The sequence below is a fragment of the Melospiza melodia genome, chromosome 3, assembly GCF_035770615.1.
Source record: "Melospiza melodia melodia isolate bMelMel2 chromosome 3, bMelMel2.pri, whole genome shotgun sequence".
Classification (NCBI taxonomy): Eukaryota; Metazoa; Chordata; class Aves; order Passeriformes; family Passerellidae; genus Melospiza; species Melospiza melodia.
Genome location: NC_086196.1, coordinates 125,774,051 through 125,792,377, shown reverse-complemented (window position 1 = coordinate 125,792,377; position 18,327 = coordinate 125,774,051). Strand labels below are relative to the sequence as shown.

Here is an 18,327-nt window from a genome sequence, read left to right as displayed (position 1 = left end):
TTTGGGCCCTATCTGCCAAGCTGCAGGGTCTGCTCTGACCCTTGGACCTGCCTGCTTGCAGAGGGTATTGTTTCATCAAGAGGGGATTACCTTTGGCTGGCCACACCATTGTTTTCCAGTTGTTCAGTAACTAAGGGATCTCGAAACTTGCTTTTATTTCAATCTCGCTTATAGTTTCTATATTCTCAAAATCTTTTGCCAGGCAGTCATATTTATAAGGCTTTCCTGTTCCATCCTCCCCAACACAAAGTCTGCTCCAGTGCTCAGAAATAAAAACCATGTTTGTCCCAGTTCTGCTTGGGAACTGACTCACACTTAAAGGCTTTCATGCTGCTCACTGGTTGGTGGTTTTAGGTGTGGAGACACACTGGGATGTAATAGGCTTCAATGTTGGGCTCCTTCTGAAGTCATACCTGCACAGGGCTTGTGGAAACCTCCTGGGTTCCCTGGAGAGGTTCGCCCAAGGCAACACATCCCATTCAATCTGGGGCAGAGTTTGATACTCAAGCTGGAGTTTTTACAAAATGAAACAAGCCACAAAGTCTTCTTTTTGTCAGAACCAACCCAAAATTCCATTCATTTGGCTGATACTTTTCAGAGACTCTAAAGTGTGATCTGAAAAACTCTGCTGGATTGCAGGCTTTGAGCAAAGCAGCACTGCTTCCTTTTATCAGCCATATCCCCAGCTTTCACATGGATCTATTTACCTTCCTGTCCAGCAGTGAACATCCTGGAGAGGAGCTCAAGCTTTGAGGTCTCTCCAGTCTTAACGTGGTCAAGTCTTTTGTTGCTTACAATTCTCTAGGATGATTCTAGATTTTCTATATTGATGATTCTATATTTTCTCTTTCTGAAGAAAATGTGAATATTAATAAAATGTTGTTTATGACAAAGAAAGTCTGGTTGATGAGGGCTTTTTTGTATCTAATGCTGTAATCAAATTTAATTGTTCTGTCTACCAGTTCAGTTTGTCATATACCATCTGAGCTGTTCTTGTTCCTTCACATTCACACCCTCCTCATACTCTGCTCCCTCTCAATACGGAAGGATTTTTTCTTTTTGCTCATCCCTAGTGGCATTTGATGAGGAATTTGGCAAAACACCCTGAACCTCCATGGTTCAACTGTTCAGTTGCCAGAGGGACAGGAATAAAAAGCGAGCAGCTCCTAATTGACTCCATGGGTTAGAGAGATCAAAGATCTCCTGACATTTCTCTCTGGGTGATCAACAGCCATTTAATTCAGTGGTATGTGCTGTAGCCAACATGTCCTTTAGGGAAAACCAGGGTTTGTTTCTGTGGTTTAAAGAGGTTTAAAGAGGTAATTTCTAGACAGGGCTTCTGCTTTGCTTCAGAAGCTGCAAGCACTTTCTATGTTGCTTGCATCAAGTACCTCTACAAAAGTGCATCTTGATGTTTTGCAGAGTGATGGGCAGAGTGAATACACAATTAACTTTATCACTTATGCTCATTGCCAAGAGCAGCGCATGGTGATCCTTTGATTCCTGTTGCTGCCTCACGAGCAGCAACATTGGCACTGGTCCTTCACTCACCCTGCCCTGCTCAGTCCAGCTTCTTGTCTAAACCTCCTCCATGTCTTTGTGTCTCATCATATCCTCATTCACATTCGTGTGCTCTCTCATTGCCTCAGCCCCAGGTGCTGAGTGAGGAGCAGGGAGAAGGAAAAAGCAGTGATTGCTTCTGCTGATTGTAGTAGCATTTTGCCCCAAAAAAGGCAGAGTAGATATTGCTGCTGATAAATTGGTTTTACAGATTCATCTTTATGTTTCTGTATTAAACACTAAACATTTGAGTCCAATGTTCAAATAATTTCTCCCTCTTTCTATTACAATTACTGTTTTATCATTCCCCAAATTTGTGAATAACTGGAGAAAAGACACCTCATCCAGTCTTGGACCTCTTCTCTCAAGAACTTCCCAGACCATCCAGCTTAACGTAGAACACCCTTTAGTTTGGATTTAATAAAGCTTTGTGTCAGTTCCAGATTGAACCTTAGGCTTTGTATTTACAATGAGATAACTGCTGATTACTGAGTGTTTGATGCAGGAACACGAACAAAGAAAAGAACATGATATTTTATTGTCAAGGGCAGATGGGGAAGGAATAGGAGAGCAGGACAGATATCAACTTGGCAGTGTTCTTATATTTATGGGTTTGGGTTTTAGTTGTTTGTTGTTGTTTTTTGGGTTTTTTTAAAATCTGTGATTAGTGTTCAGAGAAGCATAGAAATCACAGTAAATAGACTTTGTGTGGGTGTTGATTTCCTGAATCAAAGCTAAATTAAGGATTCACACACAGAGAGTCTCTCTTGCAGTCTGGAAGTCGTGGGGTGCTGCCCAGCATGTGTTGGGCACACAGCCCTCAGCTTGTGATGTTTCTCTGTTGATTGTACTGCACATCAAAGTGTCTCTTGTCACCACAGATACAGTGCTTTTTGCTACCTTGCTAGGTACCCAACAAACCAAATAATGTTTTACTGAGCAAGAGAAATGTCACAGAAAATTCTTTCTCTCAGTTGCAAATGATTGCTGGCGATTTTTTTAAAGTGTGCAGTGCACAGCTGTGCGTCTGAATGTGACATGAAGGTGTTTGGGAGCCTCTGGGAGTCACCTCAGAGTTCTGGGTTAGCCGTGTTTGAGCTTCCCTGCTGGGGGCTACAGCCACTCAAACTGGAATTGGTGGTTCTGGGGAGCCTGGTTCTGCTCCACAGGGCCTGTTCAAGGTGCCTGCTCCCAGCACTGCTGCTGACAGACACCCTGGGCAAAACGAGCTGGAGCTGAGCGTGTGGGAAGGGGACAATGCCACCATCAGTGTGCTCCGCTGTAATCAGTGGGGCTGGCTTACCCAAGCCCTGCAAACCTGCACTGGGGCTGGTGACAGCCTGTTTCATGGGCTTGGGGATCAGCCTTTCCCTCCTGAGGCTGAGCTGGTGCCTCTTTCTCCTCCAGCAGAGGCAAACACAAGGCTGTGCTCAAAAGCCCTGCAGATGTGTGGGAGTGTGTACATGCTGCTGCAGGTACAGGAGCATGATGGATAGCAGCTTGAAAACTGTGCTGCTCTCTCAGCCACATTTCTGCTCTCTGGTTGGACTTGTAGTGTATTCAGAGCTTTGATGTGGTCTCCAGAAAGATGCTGCTCCACCTAAATGTATGCATGCAGCAGGCCCTGCTGTTTGTGACACTGCAAATATGGGTCTGAGTCCACAAAGGGATTGTGGTGCACCTTGCATATTATCTGACTGCTAATCAGGTTCAAAATCTAGGAGATAAAAGTCTTTGGAAATCTTCATGGGGGCCACTGTGGCCCTTGGAAGATTAATTTCTGCTGGACAAGCCTCAGACATGTCTGCAGAGCTTCTGCTTCCTTTGGCATGGTGTGTCTCACTGGCAGTGCCCAGGCTGAGGCAGGCCCAGGACCTGTGTGAGCCCTGTGAGTCCCACAGCCACAGCATCCCTGGGAGCACCAGGCAGCCCTGGATCCCCCTGGGCTGCTCCTCCTGCTGGGCCCTGCTTGCTGTGCTGGTCTCTCTCAGTAGGCCCTGATCACCAGAATTTGGGAAAAGCTGCGTGAGGGCACACTGTGGGGATCTTGAGCAGGCCCTGGTCATTAGTGAGCAGCAGTCTGCAGTGAGGTTTCATACAGGGTTTCTAGTAATAGAGGAGTGTCCATTTATTATGGGATGTTTTCTGCTTATTTGCTCTTTGTGAGCTCTCTGATTGCTAATTTGAAAATTACTGTGGAAAACTAGCAATATCATCAGTGAATAATATGAATCAAGATGGTGATGAGCTCTTGAGAGATTAATGTGGCTTGCCTTGATAAAAAATGAGAAACCTCCAAGGAAGAGCTCGTTGCTTGCCTTATCTTCATCTCAGTCCCCATCCTTGGGGCTAAATTTATTTATAAAGACCTAAAATTTAAGATGAGATGGCTCAGTTTTTAAAAACATAGGCAAATGTTTCATCCAAGCTCTGGACTAACTGGCAAAGTGTCAACATTGCAGCATATGCCAAGGGGAAGATAATTCAATGTTTCAGAAGGGCCCTTACATGGTTATTCACTAACTCATTCCCAGCCCCTTCCTGAAGAACCATTGACAGAAATGCACAACATAAGCTCAGAAATGTTTGCATGTCACCTTAGGAGTGCTAATTAAATGCAGATGCTGTGAAAGAACATTTATTTACATATCTGAATCTCATTCTCTTTCAGGCCCTGCCATTCCTGTTGGGGTGGATGTGCAAGTTGAAAGCTTGGACAGTATTTCTGAGGTTGACATGGTACGTAATGCTCTTCTGAGCCTCAGTTAATTCTAGCCATGAAAAGACCTCCGGACTTGAAACCCACGGGCTTGTAATCATTGGTCAGATGAAAGTAATAGCAGCATCTCCAAAGTCCAAAGAGGCTGATAATCAGAACCAAAGACTTGATAAAACCAGATGATCAAAATCTTACCTCTCCACCACCAGAGGAAAAAGATTAAAAGCATGAAGAGAAAAGGGACCTTGAATGGGAGAGTAATCCGTGCTGTGAAAGATCTATCACAGCTGAAATATAAGCAGCTGCATATGAAGGTTTGAAGCTGTATGGTGAAGTTCACATAAGCTGTGTTTGCTGCAGGAGTTTTCTTCCTTAGGGAACCATTCAATTCACATGAGTGTCACACACACTTTACTGTGTGGTTTGGGGTTGTTTCATGGGGATTTTTTTATTTTTAATTGTAGGAAATGGAATAAAAACACTTGAAAGAGAAGTGGAAAAAGGAACATAGAGGAATAGAGGAAGCTTCTGGGCTCCTTCCTCTTTCTGCCTTTTCCTCCCTGTTCTTGTGCACCTTTTGTGGTCTAGACAAAACATAAGGACAAAGGAAGAGCTTTAGGTTGATTTTTTTTAATATGGTGCAATTACATCTTAATGCCATTTTGGAGGGGTTGGTTTAGATGACCTTTAAAGGTCCTTTCCAACCCAAAATATTCTATGTTCTGCGATTAAAACCAGGCAGCTTGCCTGCCTGGATATTGAAAGAGAGGGTTTGGGGGTAGGCATGCAGTGAGGTGTGTCAGAGGGGAGCACAGGGAATGGCTGCCAGGAGGAGAACTGGGGCTCTAATACATCAAGATAATGTCAGAGCAGCAAAGAGGCCTAATTAGTGCAAGTAAAAAACTCACAGTGCTTTCTGTCAGGATTCAATGAAAACCTTGCCTGTCAGAAGCCTTGGAGGTCAGTTCTCTCCCTTGGCTGTCGACAGTTCCTATTTTCCCAGCTCATGACAAACACTTTCTACAGCAGTTGCTGACATTTTTTGGGTGGAAGAATGTTCTCCCAGATCAGTCTGAGTTGTGTTCCAGCAGACTGTCCAGCATGGATGTTTGCAGGAGGAGAGTGGGCATCAAGCTCCCTGCATGGCCAGGGGACAGGGCTGGCTGTGCCTGCAGCAGGGAGCCCTCCTTGTCTCTCACTGCAGGCAGGGCTTGTTTCAAACTGCTCTGAAGTGGCCCTGAAAATCAGCTACCCTGGGCTGGGCAGGCCTCAGCTATCCCTGCTTGAGCAGGCTCCTGGTGCCCCAAAGAAGGACCAGACTCAGGCATCACCAGCCCCAGCCCACTGTATCTGCAGGACTGTGCATGGCAGGGAGAGCAGCCAGGGGCTGTTTATGGCATGTGGGTTTAAAACCAGTGCCTGTCTGGTTGATGTGGATGGGCTGCTGCTCTGTGCAGTGCCAGGACATGCTCTTGAGGCTGCCTGGAACTTGGAACAAACATGAAATAGGCTGCCAAAATTCAGGTACTTGTGTAGACTCATTGACTGTGCCTCTGGCAGGTACTATCATTGTCCCAATTTGTTGTAAAACCTTTTTTTCCAAGGGACTTTCCTGTTTGTGGGTGCTGAAATAAACCCCTTTTCTTGCTTGTAAATAGTGTGTGTGCTGGTCAGAAAGGAACAAGCGGTCAGCATACTGCCTCTTTTGAACTATGCCATGAAAAAGCCTCCTTAAGTTGGATTTTATACTTAGAAGCTGTTGTCAGCTGTCACTTTGTCACTGTGTTGGCAGCATTGGGTGCACCAGGCTGGCCATGGAGGCAGAGGAGAGTTGGCCACTGCAGAGGCCACTGTGCTGCCTGTTTGGAGAGAGGAAGGGGCTGAAGGTGAGAGATGAGAAGGTCCAGTTGGGTAGGACAGGGAGAGGGGTGGCCTGGAAAGCAGGAAAGTGAGTTCCTTCCTGTGCTGTGCCTTCTGACAGTGTCTGCCCCCTCCTCTGGAGTGGCTGTAAGCAGTGCTGAGGCTGCCTGGCTGATGGTCCCCACTCCCCCATGCTCTGATGATGGAGCTGCCCAGAGGCATTTTGCAGCCACAGCCTCAGGCTGCCTGGCTGTCCTGATTCTGGCTGGGATAGAGCTAATTTTCTTCTTAGCAGCTGGTACAGGGCTGGTTTTGGATTTAGTATGAGAATGATACTGATAACACAGTGTTTTATTTGTGGCTCAGCAGTGCTTACCCTGAGTCAAGGACTTTTCAGTGTCCTGTGCTCTGCCAGTGAGGAGGGGAGCATGGCCAGGACAGTTGACCCAAGGTGGCCAAAGGGATATTCCAGATATTCCACACTACAGAACATCATGCCCAGTGTATAAACTGGGGCGAGGTGGCTGAGAGGGGCTGATCACTGCTGGGGGATTTGCATCTGTCAGCAACTGTATTGTGGATCACTTGTTTTTTTGGAGTTTTGCCCCTCTATCTCTTCTCATCTTCCTTTTCATTACTCTTCTCATTACTATTTATTTAAATTGTTAACCTGTTTTTATCTCAACCCAACTTCTTCTAAGTCTACTCCCCATCAGATTGGCTGGAGGTGGTGGGAGACAGGAGCGAGCAAGTGTCTGTGCTGTACTGAGCTGCTGGCTGGAGCTAAACCATGAGAATGGTGCTCCTCTCCTGCAGCCCCATGTCCCTCTGCCTCATGTCATGGCCAGGCAACTGGCAACCCTGAATTGCCAGGCTCTTCTTTACTCCTTTTTTGAGTTTTAATATAACCTGCTCTGACCCCTAAGAAAGCAGCAATTGTGCCTCTTCCTTGGTTCCCTTTTTCCCAGCTCTACTCAAACTGATGAGTTTGATGTCCGGTCCCTGAGGCTGACTCTTCTAGCTGGGTTGTAACCTAAGCTCTGCATGGGCAGTAGCTGCTGGAAGTGTTTCTTTGGGACTGTGGATGTAAGGGGAAGGTGGCCAGTGTCCAGTAGGGAGCAGGAGCTGGCAGCATCCCTGGGATGAGCAGTGAAGGAGCCTTGGACCCGTCTGATAAGGTGGGCACCTGCAGGTGGGTGAGCAGAAGTGTCCCCCTGGCCATTCTCTGCCATGGTCAGAGAGGTCTGGCCAGCTCTGTGCTGTGCCAGGCGTCAAGGGGAGGACTGGCACCAGAGCCTGCTCTGACAAATTAATGAAAAACCTACTGGCAATGCATGGCCATTGTGAGACAGCCCTTTGAAGCAGAGAGTCAGGGGAACTGATTGTCACTGTCACCAAACTGATTGGCTGTGGCTTGAGAAATTGGGTTAGGGAGAAACCCTGGCCTGTGTTGCTGCCTGCTCAGACTAAGCAGCTGCAGCTCCCATAACCACTTGCTTAATTGGGAATATAAAGGAAATAAGTGTACTTGATCTCTCAGCATGAGAGTAGATTCAGCTCTAAAAGCAGCAACTACCAGGTTGGGATAACAAATAGATGTTTTCCTTTATGTCACTGAAGCTCCTGCCCCATCAACAAGCCTAAAAGGGAATTGTATTTACACACTCATATGTTAGGAAACACAGTTCCCTCACCTGGTTGCTATTTGCAACAATTTAGTCCTTTTGGGGATAAATTGCTTAGTGTTTAGCATGACTGTTAAGCTAACTTTCAGTTTTTCCTCTTGACCATCCTATTGCTACCAAAGAAGAATCATTTCTGCAGGGCATTGCTTCTCTTGGGGCATATTTATATCCTGTTTGGGACTGAACATTACTGGGTACTGTAATAAATTCATTCGTTGGCTATGCATTGTTTTGGCTGAAATTATTTTGTCAGGAAAATCTACTGACAGAGAGCATTGACCTAGGAAAGAATCAGGAGTTGAGAGTGGAGAGATCTCATCTGTCTGGTGGGAGTGAGTTTTCTTTCTGGTGTGCCCTAGTTTAGAGTGCAGCAATGACAGAGCTCTCTTCCTTCATTGGGTCTCTTCCCTTTTTTGAAGGATTTCACCATGACCTTGTACTTAAGGCACTACTGGAAGGACGAGCGTCTCTCGTTTCCCAGCACCAACAACAAGAGCATGACCTTTGATGGCAGGCTGGTGAAGAAGATCTGGGTCCCTGATGTCTTCTTTGTGCATTCCAAGAGGTCCTTCATCCATGACACCACCACGGACAACATCATGCTGCGAGTGTTCCCCGATGGGCACGTCCTCTACAGCATGAGGTACAGAGCAGCCCTGCCTCCCCTGGGCATCCCCTGGGGCTTTGCTGCCAGTTTGGCTCCAGGCTTGACTTTGGTGATCACCAGGACCGCTGCTGCCAATCCTGCTACTCCTGCTGCTGATGCAGAGCCCTGTTGCCAGAATGTCCAGCACAAAATGCTGTGCAGGAAACTCTGAGAGCCCATGCTATGGGGAGTAACAGGGTAATCTCCTCCTGGGGGAAGCATGCCCCCAGCTCTTTGCAGTCAGTGGAGGGCTTAGTCAAGCAGGAATGTTCATCCCAGGGTCAGTGTGTGATTAAACTGGAAGCTGCTGATATACCAGATGGTGACCTCTATAATTATCCTACTTTCCTTCTTGTTTGTCTAGCATTTTTTTCAGTTGTTCTGCTTTCCTGTTGATGTAAATGTTTATGTTTATTGAAGCTGAAATGGCAATATTAAACTGATTTTCTAGTAGATTTGTTGGCTGGAGGAATCCTGAGGGATGCCTGTCATGACCTGGAGGGTTATCCATCCTGTGGGTGTACACAGATCCTGACTGTGGGTTTGCAGGATTCTGTAATACACAAGGACATGGAGGCTTAATCCTCTGAACTTCTCTACCTTTATACAGATTATCAAAAATACCACAAAAATCACCATTAGCAAGCAAACTACCACAAAATCACCATTGGCAACTACACCCATGATTAATAAAGTGACTGCATATCCATATCACTATATTGCAAATTGCTGTCAGCAGTCAATAATTTAGCATCTGTCAGTCATGTGGCAACAGCCAATTACTAACCTGGGTATTTCGTGTTACAGGTTACTTTACATTACATGAATTTACATTTCATCCACAATATACCCTCAGGTACCCTTAGGACAGGTTGCTTGTGCAGGTGCACAGCACTGGTAACAGTGATACCACCATGAAGTGATCCAAATCATCCAAGGGATGGAAGGAAGGGATGAAAGTGGGCTCAGAGGGGACCTGTGAGACAGCAGTGTCTCATTTCAGAGATGCTCTGAGTTACAGGGCATGGAGTCAGCCAAGAGTCCTTGGTGGGTGTCCAAGAGCTGGTAGAAAGTTCATGCACCAAATTCAACCCTCTAAGGAGCAGAAAAGTGTGTGGAGCATGGAAAGGTCTCAGAGGAAGGCTTTATTTTGGATAAAAATTAAGGCCTCCTTATATCCAGAGAGATAAGAGGATGTAGGATGCCACCAATTTGAATAGACAATAGATGCTGGTAATTTTTATTTTTCACCTGTAACAGCCAATAGTTAATGATGTTTTCTGTTCTCCCAGACTCTTTTTTATTTTCAAGATAATCTCCTACCTTTTCTTACAATAAAGTGCCTGTTAAAGCACTTTTTTTTTTTTGGCAGTTATTGATGGTATTTCAGGATGTCTCCAGTTTCTAGGTACCCTATCTTCATGTCAAAGAGGCCAGCTGAGCTTCTCAGGGATTTGTCTTGTTACCTTTCTCTGTCCATATTTTCCATCAGACATTTTTTGCTCAATAGTTTCCCCTTCTAACCAGCCCACCTTTATGATTGCTCACATCAGCATCCCTGCAGATTTAATTTCCTTCAGAAGAATGAAAAAAGAGAAGCAGAGAAAAATATACTGCCAGAGGAGAAAAGCTCAAGAACCCAAAAAAATGGATATTTCCCCAGGACAGAAAATATGCTCTGAGTGTTCAGTGACCTTTTAATATTTTGTAGCCAAGGATTTCTGTTCTAGGATCTTTCTGGAACTTATTCATTTCATCCATGGTAAAATGATTTTCAAAAACTTGGAAAAGTTTTCTATTAAGTTTGCTTCTGTGGTGTGTTGAGGAGGTGATGTGACTTTTTAATGTTGCCCACGAGAGAAAAGTCTGTGAGTTCATCACAGCACAATTGTTAAAATGATAATTTGATACGTAAAATCCAAGGAGAAAAAAAATCTCCATGGCATTTGGGCCCGCTGGTGTTTAGAACACTCAGAACAGTATCCAGCTGGAAAAGGTGGATGGGGTGATGGGTGTCCAGTGTTGCTGGGAATGCCCTCAGGTATCTTGAGATGTCTGCATGGGATTGGCAGTGGGCTGGGGAACATTTCATTCCTGTTTTGGGCCTTGGGCCTTCAAAGCCACCTGGACACTGCACTCTAATTGAGGAATATCATACTGATGAGCCGAGTTTCTGTTCTGCCCCTGACTAACAAACTGTTATTGACCACAGGTTGTGCCACAGTCCAGGTGATGCCAGAGAAAGAAAATAATGCACTTTAATGAGACTGAGTTATGCAATGCTTAAATGCTGCATACAGTTAGGGGAGGCCATCATTGCAGGACACCTTCTGGAGCATATCCCCAAAAACATTCTTTAAATTTTGCTCAAATGGCAAAATTTTGCTGTAGTTTATAGTCAAAATGAACAGCATGTGCCTTTCAGGGGCGATGAGTGTGTAGGTCAGGGTAGGATTTGGATCACAATCCCTGGAACAGAGGAAAAGTCCTTTATCAACATCTGGAATGCGTCTAGAAAATGGTCACAACCAACGTAAGTTGGCCTCTGAAACGATGAGTCACAGCTGATTTGCCCCTCCTAAATCGGGAGCTCCACTGCAAATCTGTCTGCAGGGAAAGTTCACTGACCCACTGGAAAACTTCTTATGTAACATTGTGCACAACTGGATACTTTAAAAACTGGAGCTGTGATTGCTGCAGCTTTTTAGCTAAGAAAAAAACTTAACAGAAGCAAATCTCACTCACTGAAAACCAGCTGCACCCATTTTACAACCCCTGCCCCAGAAAAACACCCCTCAGATTAAAAGGGTTTATTGAGAGCTGTAAGAAACTGCCTTTGCCTTAATAATATATGTACTGAAGGAATTGTGTGGCTTGCAGTAAGGATGGTCATATTCCTCAGGCTTGGGTCATTCTAGGGTGACTATGGAGGGAACAGAGCCAAGAGGAAAATGTGGAAACCTGAATTAAACTGCACATAAGTGAATATTCAAATGTAAATAGTGAAGTTAAATGTAAATGGTGAAGTTACTTTACATTGTAGTCTTGTAGGCAAATAGTTGGATATAAAACACAGTGGAAATATCTGTACTGACATTAGTATAACAGTAACATCCAAGATAGTGCTTTAGTTCCTTGATATTGAAATCACATTTTTTGAGCTTCTGTGTATAATCCATCTAGCTTGAACATAGAGAATTGGTAGGCATTTTCCTGTGGATTTTTTGCAAGCATCATGCAATGTTTCTGGCTTAAAAGCTGCAGAATAATTATCTGTGATAACATTCTCTCTTGATTGCTCCTCATAGAAACCAGCTTTTCTCATTTTCGATTTCTAGGGTCACAGTGACAGCAATGTGCAACATGGACTTCAGCCACTTTCCCCTGGACTCTCAGACATGTTCTCTGGAGCTGGAAAGCTGTAAGTTGTATCCGTGTTTCTAGATAGATGTTCTCCATGACTGGCTGCACAAACATTTCACTGGACATGTTTCAGAATGCTCTCTATTTTAGAGCCTGAAATAATAGCTCATCACAGTTACTAGGAGTCCTGTTGGCTCAGCAGTATTGTGATCTAGTCCTTGTGCTGCAAGACCAGAATTTGCAAGGAAAACATCCTATGACATAATCCTGATCCTGCAAACACTGTGGTCTGGGCTCAGCTTCTTTGGTGGAGAAAGCAATGTGAACACTAGGATTTTTTTTTGTAGACTTTCTCCAGGGTATGGCAAGACTAATATCTGGTTGTTTTGAGATCCTCCCAGCTATTTAACTGAATGCTTCTCTGCAAAAATCAGAATCAGAATCAGAGGATAATTTTCACTGACCTTGAGGTCAGCTGCTCCAATACCCTGCTGAGAGCAGAGAGTTTTCATTATGGGTTGCTTGGAGCTATGTCCAGCTGGGTTTTGAGCAAGGTAATTCAGGCTCCACAACTTTTCTCTGCAACATGCTCAAATATTTGACAGCCCTGATCCTGAAAATATTTCCTTTTATCTTCTTGGGAATAATCCTTTGCTGAGACTTGCAGCCTTTGCCTCTTGTCCTTTCGCTCTCCATTTTGTCAAAGCATCTGGCAAAAGGTTGCTGCCTCCTTCTCCATGAGGGTCAGCAGGGCAGCAGCTGGACCCCACCACAGACTGCTCTTCTCCCACCACAGACTGCTCTCCTCCCACCACAGACTGCTCTTCTCCCAGCTGAACAAGTTCCCCCAGCCTCTTGTCCCTAAGCCATGTGCTCCTGTCCCTGATGATCTTAATAACCCTCTTCTCATTTCCCATTCCTGTTACTTAGTGAACAAATTCTCTATGTTCTTCCTCTATAGTTTTAACATATTTATTTTGCTTCTCACTTGTCCCTTTTGCTTTTATCATTCTAAGACTGTTTGAAGTGTCCACGCTTCCTCCTTCCTCTAAATTAAGGTGTTTTACCCATTATTATTTCCTGAGCTATTATCTATTTTTAGTCTGTGATGTTCAGAAGAGTACCATTCTAAATGGCATTTCAATGTGAAGTAAAAAGAGGATTTGTTTTCTTGAATCTTGAATTCAGATTTTTGTTGTTGTCACAGTATATTATATGACAAGATCTTTTGAACTCCTTAGTTGTTGGCAAACTTACCTGTGGCATTAGTTCATGGCAAAGACTGGATGTATTAACTTTTGTTGAACCTCTAAGCTAAAGTCACATCACATTGTATTTCTTCTTTCCCTTAGATGCTTACACTGATGAAGATCTGATGCTGTATTGGAAAAATGGGAATGAATCTCTGAAAACTGATGAAAAAATTTCTTTGTCTCAGTTTTTGATACAAAAGTTCCACACCACATCAAGACTGGCTTTCTACAGTAGCACAGGTATTGGCCTTTTCTGATGTCTTACTATTGCTAAACCTAATACTCTATTAGCTGCTTTTGAGGGGGGTGTTGGGATTATGTCACTGAAGTGTAGTCTCCGCAGTCTGTTTGAAAACCCAGTTTCTTGTTTTACAAGTCTTAGAAATAAAAGAACCAAAGAAGGTCTTGTCTCTCTGTACCTGCTGTCCAGGCTGGTCTCACTGATTCTGGCTCTCCTCCTCTCTCCAAGGTTGGTACAATCGCCTCTATATAAACTTCACCTTACGCCGACACATCTTCTTCTTCCTGCTCCAAACCTACTTCCCTGCCACTCTCATGGTCATGCTGTCCTGGGTGTCCTTCTGGATCGACCGACGAGCAGTTCCTGCCAGAGTCTCTTTGGGTGAGAACAACTGCAACAAGCCGTGGCTGTGTGAAAAGCTTTGAATGTGAAGGCTTTGGCAGGAAAGGGAACTGCTCATTTTGATGGTTAAAGATATTGTGCAAGCAAATAGTGGTTTTATCTGATGATTAATACAATGTATAACTTGCACCTTGTCTTGAGTCCTTCATCATTTAGCAGTCTTCCTCACTTATATGTAGCTCAGAACAGAAAGTGGTGTGGTCTTAAAAATGAAGCTGTAACACAGAATGGTACAGCTAGGAAACAGGCATCCTTGTCACCACTGGTCTGAGCAGACCTGATTTTAGGATTAGGTGTGTAAAAATACGTTTTAACAGCATTGTGTTTAAACCCTGGAGTTTAAGGAGGGAGTTAAATGCTGTCTGTTAAATGCAAAATGTTGACTGCTCCATTGCTCCTCAAAACTCAGCCCATCATAAGCACAAAAATGTAGGCAGGACAACAATTCTGCATTAGCTGAAGAGCTACTTTACACATATTCGTCTTACACTGAACATCTTTCAGAGCATCATGTAGGCCATAATTTCTGTTTCTCTAGAGACAAAACCCCTCATGGACTGTATCAGTCAATAACATTTCTTTATTTTGATTCTCTCCAGGGATAACCACTGTGCTGACCATGTCCACGATCATCACTGGGGTGAATGCCTCCATGCCTCGTGTTTCCTACATCAAAGCAGTGGACATTTACCTGTGGGTCAGTTTTGTGTTTGTCTTCCTATCGGTGCTGGAATATGCAGCTGTGAATTACCTGACAACAGTGCAAGAGCGGAAGGAGAGGAAACTGCGGGAGAGGGTGAGAAACACTTTTGTCATCCACTTTTTTTTTTTTTTTCCCCTTACAGCTGATATCTGGTCTTTATATTGACTGTCTGTTAATGGGAAAACATTGACAACCATGTGTGTAATTGGGTCTTTTAGACCACTCCACCTCAGGCTGAATTGCTGACACAGAAAAACAGGATTTGATCGGCAAGAGGGGAAAGTATAAAATCTGATGCTTTGCGGCAGCTGCCACAATTCTTGTTTAGTAAGCTAAAGGTCTTATTTGGTGCAAATTAGTTTCCTTCCTCTACAGATAACATTACTCTGGAAACTGGATTTAATGGATGTAATGGTGGAGGTGTTTCCCATCACCAAGCACAAACAACAGTCAGCCAAGTTTATGCTTGTACTTCTTAATGTGCTATAAAAGGTCTTATCCTGCATCCCTGGAGTGTTTCAAGACTTGATACAGCCTGACCATCTTGGCCCTGCTACGAGCAGGACATAGTACTAGAGATGCCCTCAAGTCCTTTCCAGCTTGAGGTATCTTACAGAGCTCTAGGCCCTTCTTTGTGGTTAAACAAAGCACCATTGCCTTTTGAACACTAAGGCTTGGAGCCAAACTTTTTTTCAGTCACTGTTTTTTTCAGTCAAATTTTTCAGTTTTTTCATTTTTTTGTGCTCAGTTTTTTCCATACACCCAGGACATCACCATGTTTTATGATTGCTTTCTTCCTGGTAGGAACTCACCATGTTAGTCTATTGGTAACCTACTGTCTATGACTCCTGGAGAAATTTGTATAAACTTGTTGGAAATGCCAATGCAGACATCATCTTTCATACAATTTAAGCATGCTATTTCCCTCTATGAACTACCCTTTTAGTTTTGCATGTCCTTCTCTTTCCCTTCCTTTTCTCCCCATGACTTTCTTGAAGAACAGCACAAGCCCCATAACAGCCCAGCACCTTTCCTAGTTGGCATACCATAAAAAAATGTAATTAGATACATTTAAAAAAACAGTTGGATAAATTTACCAGACTCCTGTGGTGAAATTTTACCTCTCTTCAAGGCCTTCTCAACAGCATTATGATTCTGGAAAGCTGCTTGTACAGCTTCTGAGTATCTTAATTTATCCATGTCCCTGCAAGCCCCCACCTGGGGCCCAGCAGTTCTCTGCAACCCAAGACAGAGATGCTCTGTGCAAGGAGGTGTCTGACTTGCTGCATGTGGTTTGTGGCATTTTAGCCAGCCCTGCTCAGGCATCCCATGTCCAAAGAATATGATGTCTTGGCAGGTCGTGGGAAGTAACAAATATCCTTGCTAAGTTTGACTAGCCTAGAAAAAACCTATATTTTTTTAAGATGAAAACTCTTCTCCTTTATTTTGAACTGTACTAGAGGGATGAAATGAACTTCAGAGGGTTTGTTAATTTTCTGCTAAGTTTTCTGGAGTGTTTTGCCACATCCAGTGATGGTGTAGCTTGTTATTTATATAATAAATCTGCCCTTGAATTCCATATTCAGCAAACACCTTTTTACTGCACAAGGGAAAATATTGTACTCAGTCTTCAACGTGTGACAATATTATTCTTCAGTAGGGGAAACAGGAACGGAGATAATAAATAGCATTATTTGAGGAAGAAGCTCTTGAAGAAGCAGAAGAGACATTTCTCACAGTAGATGTAGATCTTGTCAGCCAGAGCTGCTCCCCTATGAAAGACCCCAAAAGTTCTGGTATGAACATGTAAGCTCTCTCCAGAAGAGAGCTTTATGTTATGTCTACATTAAGAAATTGCCAGGGACAAAGACAGGCAGTATCCAAAACTAAACCTTCTCTCCCTGAAGATCACGGGAGCAGCTGTGAAATGCCTGTGGCAAAGGGCCTGTGGCCCCATGCTTATTCCCAGCCCATACCTGGGAACTTCTGGTGCTTGCTGGGCTGAGAGAGGCCAGAGACCTTTCTGGCACTTTAATAGTGCTGTCAGCTGCATTCCCATGTCCAAGGAGGCTCTTTGGCAGTCTTTGAATTATTATTGTAGACACAGGCCAAAAGTCCAGCAGGATGGAATTACGTAGTGCACCTCTGTGTGTACACCCATGTGAGGATGAGTGCAATTTTAGGTTCTGTGGAGGTGGGTTTCTAGCATACCAGGCTCCCTTGTCCATAGAGGTGGCACTCATCACATGTTCATGAAGCCGTGGGAACTCTAATTTGACCTGGGGGCTGACAGTAAATCTGCAGAATTGCTTTGTCTGCTGAGTCCTGCAGCAATTGGATTGTTATTGTAGCTGCTGTCCCTCACAGGCAGCCACCATCTCCTGGACCTGTCAGTTCCTGATGGAGAGCCTGATGTGTAATTCTCCCCGGTGGGTTTTGTGTTGTTTGCTGTTATTCTGGTTTGGGCTGGCATAGAGTTAGTTTCTTTTCAGTAGCTGGTACAGTGCTGTGTTTTGAATTCAGTGTGAGAATAATGTTGTAACACACTAATGTTGTTGCTAAATTGTGTTTATCCTGAGTCAAGGATGTTTTTGTGTCTCATTCTCTGCCAGTGAAGAGGTAAACTAAAAAAGCTGGGAGGGAACATGACCAGGACAGGTGACCCAAATGAGCCAAAGGGATATTCCACACCATGGAACACATTTCAATTATTAAACTATTCTTATCTTGATCTACAAGTTTTACATTTGATTCTTCTCCACAAACTTCTGAAGTTCAGGGGGGAAGGTGGGTTGAGTGAGCGACTGCATGATGCTTATTTGTCAGCGACTGCATGATGCTTATTTGTCAGGTTAAATCACAGCAGTCCTTTTTTTTGGGGAGCTGCACTCTGGTTTTGTTCTGTCTTGGTTTGGTTTTGTTAGTTTTGGGGTGTGGGATTTTGAAAGTGTGCCTGCTTAGAATAAACTATGTCTTAAAACCCACTTGATCTTCAGCTGTACTCATGGAGGGATCAAAAAAATTAAAGTAAGACGGTTACTAACTTGACGTGCTTTTCTGAACATGACCTGCTGATTCCAAAGCTTTTGGTTATGCCAAGAACACGGGAAACAATCCTTAGGTTGATATTAAGGTTTTCAATAAGCAATGTGATCTGTTGGTTAAATAATTTAAAGGAAAAGCCTTAACTGCAGGGTTTTCCAATGGCATCCTGAATATAATATATTGATTTTATATACATTTTTACATATATCTGTATTCAGATATATATATTTGTTTTAGCTGAACATTTGCTTGAAAACAAGTTCTTGGAAAACCCGCACATCAAAGTTGGTGGAGTATTGGATAAGGAAATTGGTCTGCAGGAAATCAGGGACAGGAACTCCTAACAGAAAGGACATTTTGGAGTCCATTTTCATTGGATGCAAATACATAATCCGTATTCTGGGACAGGAAAATGTTTTGAATGGTCAAAGACTGCATCTTCTATTCAAAATTCTATCTGAATGCATTGGAATTTTTTGGACTTGTGGGATGCATACTGGTGCTGCTGAAGTCAGTACAAGTTTTGCTATTAGCTCCAACTGGGATTTGACATTATGCTTTTAGCTGGCCCTCTGCTTGGTTTAAAATCAGATTTATGAAAAAAGCATATGTATCTGTAAAAGCAGAGCTTGGCCCTTTTCTTCCTGTAACATGTACTGGATAAGCCATTTCCACAGATTAAACTGCATCTTATCCATGAATATTTGTAAACACAAAGAATGAGTAATAAGGAATAACAAGACAGTAAGGCTGAACAACAGCTACCTAAGAAAACCTTTTGCTTAGACTATATGTCTGCTAAAGCATTTTTCTAATATTTTCTGAATCTGTTTGTCCAAGCAGTGGAGAT

At 43.7% G+C, this 18,327-nt stretch overlaps 1 protein-coding gene across 1 annotated transcript in view; it reads left to right on the top strand.

The window, feature by feature from the left end:
- LOC134416390 (gamma-aminobutyric acid receptor subunit rho-2) overlaps positions 1-18,327 on the top strand; it is a 34,929-nt gene that overhangs the window by 12,720 nt on the left and 3,882 nt on the right. Inside the window, exons 3-8 of the mRNA XM_063153004.1 lie at positions 4,232-4,299; positions 8,244-8,467; positions 11,809-11,891; positions 13,186-13,326; positions 13,556-13,708; positions 14,329-14,525. Coding sequence (XP_063009074.1) covers positions 4,232-4,299; positions 8,244-8,467; positions 11,809-11,891; positions 13,186-13,326; positions 13,556-13,708; positions 14,329-14,525 — 866 coding nt within the window. The remainder of the gene's footprint in view (positions 1-4,231; positions 4,300-8,243; positions 8,468-11,808; positions 11,892-13,185; positions 13,327-13,555; positions 13,709-14,328; positions 14,526-18,327) is intronic.